General features: G+C 36.8%; 1 protein-coding gene across 2 annotated transcripts; it reads right to left on the bottom strand.

Annotated features, from left to right (window-relative positions):
* Positions 1-4,392: 4,392 nt before the first annotated feature.
* Positions 4,393-11,966, bottom strand: oprk1 (opioid receptor, kappa 1). Of its 2 annotated transcripts, none has more exons than NM_182886.2 (4): positions 11,837-11,966; positions 11,396-11,643; positions 7,659-8,011; positions 4,393-5,017 (listed from the first exon to the last, which is right to left on the bottom strand). In NM_182886.2, exons 2-4 carry the CDS (start codon positions 11,638-11,640, stop codon positions 4,482-4,484), a joined length of 1,134 nt encoding a protein of 377 aa, NP_878306.2. In that variant the 5' UTR covers positions 11,641-11,643; positions 11,837-11,966; the 3' UTR covers positions 4,393-4,481. Both variants share the same exon structure in this region, with proteins under 2 accessions (NP_878306.2, NP_001305709.1).
* Positions 11,967-12,185: the final 219 nt, after the last annotated feature.

Below are 12,185 nucleotides of genomic sequence, written 5' to 3'. Positions count from 1 at the left end.
TGCTAGCGGCTGGATCCGCATCATCCAATTCTTAATGCACCAATCAGACGACTCCTTAGCTACTACAAATACCCTGGGTTACGTACCACCAGTATCTTCGTTTTGAGGAATCACCCCATCCACCCCAACTCCTCCTTCTTCCTAGATGGGTGACACAGTGGCCCAGTGCTTAGCACTGTTGCCTCACAGCAAAAATGTTTCTGGTTCCAGGCTTTACCAAACCAGTAGACGTTTCTGTGCGGAGTTTGCACTTTCTCCCCGTGCTCACGTGGGTTTCCCCCGGGTTTCCCGGTTTCCTCCCACCGTACAAAAACATGCAACTTATGTTAAATGACTTATCCAAATCGGCACTATAGACATGCTCCTAGTAAGTAGTTACCTCTTAAGAGCAATCACTGTCTGTTCATTAGTTACTACAGCAGGGGAGTTTCCGAGATCTACCTGAGCTCAAACCCCTTGCAATGGGAGGGAGCCCCGGGCTCAAGTATCTTATGAGCTCAGGGCTCTCTCCTGAGACAGCATGCCAAAGTAGTTTATAATTAATCATCAATTAAGTGTGAACTCTTGAATCACGATTAATCTTTGCCCAGCACTAATAGATTCACCAAAAAAAAAAAAAAAAAAAAGGCACAAAAGGCATTACATTTATTAAAACAAGAATTTTGCAATTAATTCCTAATACATTTGTGGCAATAGAGCACTGATGATGTGTTCACATACAGTTTCTTCTGATGAGTGAACATATTCGATAACAGACTCTCAGATAAACCCAGCAAAACAAAACGACATTAGAAGAATACAAATGTATGCTAAGTCTTGGAATTTATATATACATGACATTAACTATATACAGTTTCATTGTACTTGATCACATGAAGGATTTTTTATTTACATTAACATTACTCAAGGATACCCACATTTTTTCATGCAATAGAGATGTACATCAACGGTCATGGAAATAATAATACACTATATGAAGCATAAACAACCCAAATAAGTAGACTCAGTTCCTTAGTTGGTTGTTTTAAAGCCCTATGCCCAAATAAACACACAACAATCCTTAGATTCCCAAGGCAACAAAGATACGTAATCCTTCATACATAATCATTGTAATCCTTTTCATACATAATCCCTCGATCTAAATCAAACACAGAGAATAGAAAGCACTTTTCAGTCAGTAAGCAGTTCTGAAAGCACTTCACTCACTTTACTCAAATTGCAAACTGTAGCCTACATTATTTACTTTTCCATCGTTAGACTTTTATAATTTCCTGAGTGATAATTATGAATCCACTTATTATAATACATAGATTTTTTTAAATATATAAAAGAGGATGGTTTTATAAACCAACACAAACTATTTACAGTACAAACAGATGCAAATGTACAATGCTTTTGTTTTTGGCTACGCTATTTTTTAATCACGTTAACCCAAGATAAACTACATGTTTGAGTAATATAACAGGCATACCAGTAATATACAATCTACTAAACAGGACAAACAAGCCTGAGATTGCAATCCCATAGAAGCAGACATGTGAGTGGATAGTTCTGTGAGGAGTCTACTTACAATGTGCAAAATTAAAGAACATGGATGCAGCAGCTTTTTTGCATAATGACTAATAAAGTCTACAAAGAGCAGCACAAATTAAAAACAACGTGATTTGGTAATTGATATTTAGATAATTTCTTCTTTTTTTAAATGACCATAAGTGTGATACTCCACTTAATGCTACTATCACAGCATCTCAACTGCAAAATAAAAAGAAGATGTGTTTCTTGGACCACTATTAGTAATGGCACTAGCATCAATACTAACCACAAAAATTACACCTTATGAATCATTTTAACACTCTACTCCCATCAATTTACACCTGATTCAAATCTTATCACTTCAATAAATGGGCATTATCAGTGGTTATTAACTGATAAATAGTGGTACAGTAGGGGCCTTCTGCATCTACTGGTAGGCTCAGAAGGCTGTTATCATCCATCCACATGGGTAGTAAGCCATACTAAAAGAGAAGACTCTGAATCCAGATCTGTTTTTACATTACTGTGACGGTTAGGTTTAGGATTGGGGTAGAGGTAGACGTTAATAAAATACAATTAATGGGAAATTTAATAAATAATAAAAAATAACTTTAAATTGTAAATTAAATTGTTAACTTCAAGCCGCAGATGCATGTGATCTATAACTGACTAACGATGTGGATGGATGATGACAGCCTTCTGAGCCTACCAGCCCATATATATCAGCTGATAACCAATGATAACACCCATTCAATTGAGTGATGACATTCAAAACAGCTATTAATTTAACCGTGTCACCGTAAGTTCGCCAAATATCTTTGGAGTCATTTTGACAGCAATGCCAAACAAGGGTTCTTGCTGTCACAAGTTAGTCTGGCCCTATAGATCCCAAATAACTTATAACACTACAGAAAAGTCTATTTTGGATTGTAATGGAGCAGATTTGAATCTTCTTTGGTCAATGGGAGATTTGTATGAGGTTATACTAAATGTGAATAGGCGAAGTATGAAGTGAATATGAACATTCAAAACAAGACAATGATTTCACTAAAAGTTTTTAGCAGTCATTCAATCTGTTTTTTTTTTTTTTTGTTTATGTTCCTCATCCTTTGAGCAACCATCACAGCATGTACAATGAAAAAAAACTATGTTTTTGGGTGATAAATAATGGTGCAAAACCATCACATTAAGTAAAGTTAAGCTTAGTCAGTTATGATGCATAATGCATTTAAATGATTTCCTTCCACAGATTTTGTTTCTGAAAGGAAAGCTCTTATAAATAGATTCTTTAAGGTCAGCCGCAAGAGAATAATGAAAAAAAAAAAAAAAAAAAAAACTTGCTTTTTCACTGTGCGCTTTAGGAAATTTCTGACAGTAGTGTGTTAATGCCAAAAAAGCTTGGCATACTAGCTTTTAAAACTATAAGCAAATCTAGCCATTTATATGCCAAAGGATTTATCACACAAAAGTGATGAAAAGAGTTTCATTGAGACCTTTTTTTCTTCATTAAATAGGGATACATAATAAGTTGTGAATACAGATTTGAATGAGGCATTAGTGTAATAGTTTGAAAATAGATAATGATTTTACTAAAAGGTTTTTTTTTCTTCAGCAGTCACTTGCTCTCTTTTTTCTGCACTCCCCTTGCTGTCTTTTTTCTGTGCTCCTCCAATCAGCAAATATCGCTGCATGACAAGCAGAACATGTCTTTAAGTGTTCGTTCAAGCAAAAAATGGAAATTCTGTGATCTTTTACTCACCCTCTACTTTGTTGTTTGAGTTTCCTTTAGCAATTCAAAACAAAAGAAGACATTCTGAAGAATGTTGGCAACTGTAGCCACTAACTAACATTGTATTTTTCCTACTATGAATGTCAGTGGCTATTGGTTTCGGCATTTATAGAATGTCTCCTTTTGTGTTTAACGAAAAGGTTAGAAACAGTTTGAGGGTGAGTAAAAAAACTTTTTTAGTTATACCACTCCTTTAAGACCATGTTTCTCAACCACTTTCCAAGAGGGCCACCAGCTCTGCACATTTTATATGTCTTCTTAACCAAACACCTGATTAAGATCATCAGCTCATTAACAGAGACTGAAAGACCTGTAATGAGTGTGACAAAGGAGACATGCAAAACATGCAGTGTTGGTGGTCCTCCAGGAATATGGTTAAGACACTGCTTTAAGACATGTTTTGGTGGGTGTTAAATAATGGTGGAAAGCCAGTAAACTGACTGCGTGTTTCATAAAAATGCATGTGCAGTCAGTTTAGTCCTAAACTATACTTAAACAGGACCATCTCCTTCAACTACATGGCGCAGGTGAATGATTGCTGTCGCCTCAGCTCTGAAATACGTCAGTGCCATTTGCATTAGCAATCTGCAGCATGTTTTTAGGAGCCCTCCTCCACCTCAGTTCCATTTGTGTATAGATCTGCTATTGGGGAATTAATGTATGTTGTGCTTGCAGCAGGAGTGTGATATATTCTTAGACAGAGTGTCTGTGAATATATAGAGTCTTGGTAATCAAAGCAGCAGCAGCATAGCAGATCTATTCCACCAAGACCAAACGAATAAACAGTGCCATTTTTATATACTCATTACTCTCTCCAAATCCTTTCAACACCAAAAGAAGCATTGCATCGACGCAGGTAAGGAAAATCTTACATATATACCCTAAAGGACTAGTAACATTATGCAAAAGCCTGTTTGAGCATGACATTCCATCTTTGGTCAACGGGGATGAGAAAGTAAACTCTAAATGAGGTGATGCCGTAAATATTTATATGGACATACTGAATGAACAAAGCCTTTTTGCTCAATCACAGATTCCTAAGCGCCCTCGCCTGAACCTAAACGCCACAATCCCTTCCTCAGATGGCGGTTGTGATCTGTGTCAGTCCCAAGTCATTGGAGTCCTCTCGACCATGAAAAGATGACAGCTCCACGGCTAGTCATACGGGTCGACCCTGGCCTCCATCATTTTTGGCCTCTGCTGGGCACGTGTGCTCTCGGAGAGTGCTTCTGACCCGACTAACCCCACGCCCGTCGCCTGCAGTCCGACCTGGGCAGCAGAAGTCCCTAAAGCAGCGCTTGAAGTTCTCATCAAGGAAGGCGTACAGAATGGGGTTCAGGCTGCTGTTGGTGTACCCCAACGCCACACAGAAAAAGTAGGCAGCCATGACCGATGTGGTCTCCGGCACACCGTGCGAAAGAGCTTTGACCAGGATGAAGATGTGAATGGGGGTCCAGCACACAACGAACACTGCCACCACAACCAGAACCAATCGAGTGATGCGTCTCAAGTTGCGATCTTTTTCACGTGAACCTGAAAGCAGGCGAACGCTCTTGAGGCGCAGAACCATGAGAGTGTAGCAAACGGTGATGATGAGAAGAGGAGCCACGAAGCCAAAGATGAAGACGCAGATCTTCATCAATGTGTCCCAGTAGACATACGGGTCTGGAAACTGCAGAGCACACTCTGTCGTGCCTGCGGATCAAATATGAAACAACAGCGGTTAATTATTAAGCAGAAGTGAGGACAGGTTAATCATGCTTGCTATAATAAGTAGGAACAACAAACACATCAGGATGAAGTGAAGAACTGACTGTCCCATCTATTATTAGAAGAAGATTTGGGATTGTTTTGGTCCCCCTGAGTAAAGTAGGGTAAATTATATGACTGTTCGTATTACATGAACCTCAAAGGCTGGCAAGGAACATCATTTCAAGCCCTATAGTCATGTGTTGAACCAAGAATTTATACCATTAAAATCTAACCGTCAATTTAGAGTCCCACGTTTTAATGAGGTGAAATTAAAAAAATTATTTGTATATCAGGCTATCTTGGAGCTGAATAAGGCCCATGTAAAATTAATTATTATTATTTTTGTATGTCTTTGTCTTTTTGTAAGAAGCATTTATCATGCTGTTATGCAAGAACAAATTCAGATGCAAGTCTGACAATAAAGTATTGTATTATTGTATTATTCTCTTGAATAGATAATAGGTTGATTTGTGATTTCTTTTGGATGTTTTATATGATAGAAATGTATGATATTAATGTTCTCTGACATTTTGAGTTTCAGCATGTTATTGAGTTAATCTACTGAATTTGCTGTTTTTAAATATTAATGTTCTAGAAACAGAATCTTATTAAACAAATTGAGATGTAAATTTTATATATTATTTATATGCATCATTTATTGTTGGCTTTTTCTTTGAAACCTCCTAATAAACATTAAAATGAATCCTCTTTGCCAGATATAATGAAGGCATCAAATAAACCAAATGAAAATGAAGGCGCAGAAAAAACAGATAAACAATATAACCGTCGATGTTGCAGCAGCTAATAGGCATCAGTCGATGTCTTAAAACTGCTAAGTTTATTGTACAAATTGATAAAACTATTTTATATAATGCAGGCATAGGATGTGTAAATATCCTGTTAATATTTAGAAATCTTACTGTTTTTATCTTTTGCTAATATAACCACACACAATTTTTCCCACATGGCCAATAGCTGTCCGTGTTGTGAATATTTTCAGTCCTGTTTATTGCTGAATAAAAATAAAAACCTTTCTAATAATGTAGAGTTGTTTTTATATTATTTTTATGCCTATGAAGATAATAAATACCAACAACTCATTATAAGAGAAATATTTATTGTCCTCATAGCTGAGTCTAACTTAGGCTAGAGTGTATGAAAGATCAATTATTTTGCAGTCCAACATATATTCTATTTATTAAATTATAAAAAAAACTGCTTAAATCACACAGTTTTTAAATAAATCTTAAATTATTACATGTTTTTAAATGTAAGTGCTTATATTTGTTTTAGCAAGCCTCTGCAGTGTAGATACAGGCGGTCAAATAAGAAGTTCGGGGGTGTGTGGTTGATTTGACATACAAGCGTTTGTTTGGAGGTTTGATTCCTCAGCTTCACCTCTTGCTCCATCAGGTAGCCCTTCTGCACATGCCAGCCTCCAATTTCAGCAGTTTTTTTTTGCGACAGTTTGTGCCCGTCAGGGGGCATTTTGCACTCAAAGTGTTCAGTGGAAAAAGGCGCCATCATGTCAACCAGATTTTTTTACAGTCTTTGTTTCACAGTGTTAGTTGCCAAAATGATAACTTACAGTATAAAACAAATCATTATGAAACTTGTGATTTATTAAAATCAGCAAAGTTCTTTTATATATTGTTTGAGTGTTAAATATGTTTGAGAGTTATAGAACACACCCTAAATATTCAATATTGTCAAAAACTAATATGTGCCCGCAATTAATGCCTTTCAAAAGTTAGGCCTTGGAACAGTTTTTTTTTTTTTTAGTAAAAATGATAGTTTTATTTATTATGGTAAATAACTAAAAGTAATGGAATTTATCGATAATCTAAACTATATTTAAAAATGCAGTTCATTTTAACATTCCAACTGATAAAAAGGTAAAAAAGCATCATGGTATCTAGAACTATTAACCAGCACAACTATATTCAGCCTTGATAAAAGTAAGAAAAGTTACCTGAATAACACATCAGATCAATTTTTGAATCATCATGTGATGGTCAGTGTAATGTAATAATGCTGACAATTCAGTTTTGCCATCACATGAATAAAATTAAACACATTTTTGTGTGTGTTTCTTTTTAATAAAATATAAATAAATTTTAAAAATGGTGGAATTTAAAAATCTTACCAACCCCAGACTGTATATATACCAGGGCTGGGCGATTAATTGAAAATGAATCAAAATCGACATTCAGTACCTGTAATCGATCAAATTTTACCAGGACGATTTTTAAAATAACTTTCCCTACATGTCCCGTGACGCCGCTATGTTGAAGACTGTGCCTGATTTTTACTTCTACAGGCACTTTGCAGCCACATCTGATCTCTGGTCAAGTAGGACGATGGACTCATTCTTGAGCCTTACTTTGCACTATGTTGACAATGATTGGAAGCTGCGCCAGAGATGCCTTTAGACGTCATATAAAACTTGTCAGTGAACTATGAGGGTAAAATTAAATAATTAATTAATTAATTGTTCATTAATCGTAATCAAGTTAAAATGTTCAATGTTCAAATGTAGGCCGAATCGCCCAGCCCTAATGTATACAGTATCATTCATCCCTACCATTGTTCGTCTGAGTGCTTCCAAGAACCATTGCAGGGATCCCAGCAGCCGAGGACAGCACCCAGATGAGGATGTTGATGATCTTAGCCTTCATTGGTGTCCGGAAGTCCAGGGCCTTGACGGGATGGCAGACGGCCACATATCGGTCCACACTCATCATGGTTAAAGTGAAGATACTGGTGAACATGTTGTAGTAGTCGATGGAGATAAAAACTTTACAAACCACCTCTCCAAATGGCCAAGAGTTCAGCAGGTAATCTGTGCTCTGAAAGGGCATGGTGGTGGTTACCAAAGCGTCTGCGACAGCCAGGTTGAAAATGTAGATGTTGGTGGCGGTTTTCATTTTGGTGTATCTGTTGGGAAATTGATTGAGGATGAAAGAGTGTCAAAATAAATCAAATACAACCCATCACCATAATAAATTCATGCATGAGATTGCTTTCAGGCCGCATACGCAACAAACTCCCCAATGTTTTCAAACATTTGTCTGTCAGTGGTTTGTCATTTAAAGATGTTATATATAATTCACAGGTCGAGTCTATCTGGTCATGATGACAGCCTGTGCTGTGATCTATTATTTAACAAGTAAGAACTGTGCAGTTCTTTATCTCAAACATTTCCGAAATAACACATGCTATCTGCACAAAGGTTACAGTGTCCAGCATAAATGAGTAAACCCCCGTTTCAAGATTTTTTTTCTAATTTGCTGCATTTTTACAAAGTTTTATTGAATAAAAAAAGAATTATTAATATAAGAGTGTGATAACCTCACATGTTTATAATAAGACAATTAATATCTTTATTTGAAGATAGGCGTTGCAAAATATTTTAATAATTGTAATATTTTATGGCCTGCTTGATTTTTAAGAACAGTGCCAATTGTTTTATACATCGAGTGTTGTATATAGTAACAACTTTCTTTCTCCATTCTTGAGTATAAGGCTTGGGATGCCACACAGTTTGGAATCTATAGGAGCAGAGTCGAAATATGTGAATTTCTTTCACACCACTTCAAAGTGTAGAGTTCCAGTAGTCCTATTTTTTTCATTGGCTTCACCAGTGGCTTCCTTCATGAATGACAGCCATGCAGTGAAAGATTTATGGTGTCAAAGTTTGACTTTTTAATCATTCAGCCAACTGTTGTAATAATTTATAACTCTGTGGATGGCGTTGACATCTTAACAGGCCTCCCACAAGACCGCCCTTTATTTTTTGGATCACTTTTGTGACAGTATTCAAGTTTACTGGCCATGCTTTGCTAAAGTACAGTTAAAGTCAGAATTGTTAGCCCCCCTTTAATTTTTTTTTCTTTTTTAAATCTTTCCCAAATGATGTTTAACAGAGCAAGGACATTTTCACAGTATGTCTGATAATATTTTTTCTTCTGGAGAAAGTCTTATTTGTTTTATTTTGGCTAGAATAAAAGCAGTTTTTAATTTAAAAAAAAAACTTTCTAGTGTCAAAATTATTAGCCCCTTTTAGCCATATATTTTTCGATAGTCTACAGAACACTGTTATACAATAACTTGCCTAATTACCCTAACCTGCCTAGTTAACCTAATTAACCTAGTTAACCCTTTAAATGTCGCTTTAAGCTGTATAGAAGTGTCTTAAAAACATCTAGTGAAATATTATCATCATGGCAAAGATAAAATAAATCAGTTATTAGAAATGAGTTATCAAAATTATTATGTTTAGAAATGTGTTGAAAAAACTCTTCTTTCCTTTAAACAGAAATTTGGGGAAAAAATAAACCGGGGGGCTAATAATTCTGACTTCAACTGTATGTATGGCTTTAACCTTATTGGGCAAAGAAATTAATTGCTTTCTCATTGTTTTGTGACATTACTTTTCCATGCAGCTCCATTCTGTCAGCATTACATGGACGTTCATTTTCCCTCTAAAATAGCACTCTTAATTGTCAGTTTTTTTCTATTAATACTTTTTTTTAGAAAGTAACAATTGAAATATAAACTAGGTGTTTTTTTTTTGTGTAATCTGCTAGGGACTATTCATTTATGCTTACTCATTTAAGCAAATATCATAATAAAAGATTTATACAGAACATGGATCAGGCAAAGACCTTAATAAAAGCACCATACACCCACCAGCCACTTTATTAGTTTCACCTGTTCAACCATTAGTAAACCCAAATACAGAATCAACCAATCACATTGCACCAAACCAATAGATTTGACATGTAGACGTGATAAAGTCAATCTGCTGCAGTTTAAACCAAGAATACAAAAGGTGGAGGAAAGGTAGTTTAAGTGACTAAAGGGTAGCACCATTGCCTCACATCAAAAAGGTTGCTGGTTCGAGTCCCGGGAGGACCAGTTGGCATTTCTGTGTGGAGTTTGCATGTTCTCCCTGTGTTCGCGTGGGCTTCCTCCAGGTGCTCCAGTTTCACCCACAAGTCCAAAGACATGTGGTACAGGGGAATTGGGTAAGCTAAATTGGCCGTAGTGTATGTGTGTGAATCATTTCACTCTGGCGACCCCTGATGAATAAAGAGACTAAGCCGAAAAAGAAAATGAATGAATGGTAATGTATGTGTGTGCATGTGTGTGTATGAGAGTGTAAGGATGTTTCCCAGTACTGGGTTGCAGCTGAAAGTGCATCTGCTGTGTAAAACGTATGCTGGATAAGTTGGCGGTTCATTCTGCTGTGGCGACCACTGATAAATAAAGGGACTAAGCGGAAGAAAAATGAATGAATTATCCATGGAAACTTTGCATTGCAAAAAATGTTCTTTATAGAGGAAAAACATTAGAATATTAAAATGCTCCTCACACACTAAGAAAACATTTGGTTCTTCAATGGCTTTGCTATAAAATCGTTTTTTGTAACCTTTATATTTAAGATGGTAACTACTCATTTACAACTAAGGTCTGCACAACAAAACATACAAACAAACAAACAAACCTTGAAGCAGATGAGATACACCCGCCCACTGGTGACACTCCTTGTCAGCTAACAGCAGCAAACAGAGGCTACAATTTACACTGGCTGATACAATAGAGGAATGCAAAAACCTTGCCTGGTGTGAAGAATCTCGATTTCTCTTATTTTTTTGGATTCGCTTAATGTCCATTACTAATGTCATAGCCTGTTGCTGGCCGTATCCACCCTTTTATGACCACAATGTGCTCATTCTGATTCCAGCAGGATAACACTTCACACCACAAAGTTCAAATAATTATAAACTGGTTTCTTGAACATGGGTTCACAACTAAAATGGCCTCCAATCTCACTAAAATCTCGATCCCACAGACAAAGCAACTGTACAATGTGATGTGATCCACATCATGTGCAGTGAATGCAGTGAAAATACATGTCAAGCAGACCTCTGAGGGATACTTGTTGAATTAACCAAACACTGCAAAGAATTAAAGCAGTTCTACAGCTAAAGAAAAAGTGCAACTCGGAATTGGCGCACAAAAAAAGCACTTTTTGTACCTGATAAAGTGGCGGGTGAGGGTACGTCAAGGCAATTTTGACTGCATTGTGCGATCATATTTCATTCCACTGGGGGGAGCCAAACTGAATTTAAATCCTTCACCAAATGTCTCTCATAAAGCAGGTATTTCGTCCAAACCAGCCGATCGCAAATGCTTGGCATGAATTAAGTCTATCAGCAGCTTTGAAAAGTAAAGGCAAAATTCTAAAAAGGACATTTAAACGTACCGATGTGATAAATAATATAAGGCATATCTTAGGACAATGCTGTTTCTTACCTGATAATGACATACATCACCAGGCAGTTTCCCACCAGTCCAACAACAAACACCACGGAGTAAACGGCAGTGATGATCGGAATGAGAGGGGACATAGCTTCCTGCTCGGTCGTCCAGCTTTCATTCAGAGAACTGTTATAAATGTCCGAGACGGCAGATTGCCATGTGAAGTTAGGTAAACACTTCTCAGGGTGAGATGAGGGGCATTTATCCTCCTTAAAAATCTGCACCACGTTGCTGTCCATCGTCTGGTCGTTTAACAAAATATTGAGTCAGTAAAAAAGTTCGGTTGCCTCAGGATGAGAAAATTATCAAATAATTACATTAATAACTTTAAAACATTTTTTAAATATGCGTTTGTTAAATATATACACCAAACACTGCACTTTACCTGTAAAAAGCATATCGCATACTTAAAAAAATCAAATATTCGAGTCTTACCTTGTTGTGAATTTTAAACAGGTAGTTTAAGACGAAAATCCCAAGGTTTGAAAACAATAGTGATGCCTGTGCGCAATGCGTGGATTTCTTTGGCCCGCTCCTATTCAATTGATGACTGACTGCCACCTTACGAGAGCAGCTGCTTCTGCCGCGCGTCCCGTATGACATCAGATCTCATGTGACGCTCTCCATCTGAAACAGTCCGTTAACCAGCTGCACTGCCTCACTGCAACCCTTCGCCTGTATCGGCGGAAATAAAAGTGTCTTCTAAATATGATAAATGTCTTGCGAGCTCAAAAATACGAGACACTTCTGACGGTGAAATAGTTTTAGTGTTTCGTGAGATGGA

The sequence above is a fragment of the Danio rerio genome, chromosome 2 (assembly GCF_049306965.1).
Source record: "Danio rerio strain Tuebingen ecotype United States chromosome 2, GRCz12tu, whole genome shotgun sequence".
Classification (NCBI taxonomy): domain Eukaryota; kingdom Metazoa; phylum Chordata; class Actinopteri; order Cypriniformes; family Danionidae; genus Danio; species Danio rerio.
This window is presented reverse-complemented; position numbering and strand designations above follow the sequence as displayed.

Excerpts from the sequence above, each read along its gene's own strand:
- oprk1 (NM_182886.2), bottom strand. The coding sequence starts at position 11,640 with ATGGACAGCAACGTGGTGCAGATTTTTAAGGAGGATAAATGCCCCTCA. Across the intron at positions 8,012-11,395 it reads GTGATGTATGTCATTATCAG|ATACACCAAAATGAAAACCG; the intron begins GTAAGAAACAGC and ends ATTTCCCAACAG. Across the intron at positions 5,018-7,658 it reads AAGCACTCAGACGAACAATG|GCACGACAGAGTGTGCTCTG; the intron begins GTAGGGATGAAT and ends TTTGATCCGCAG.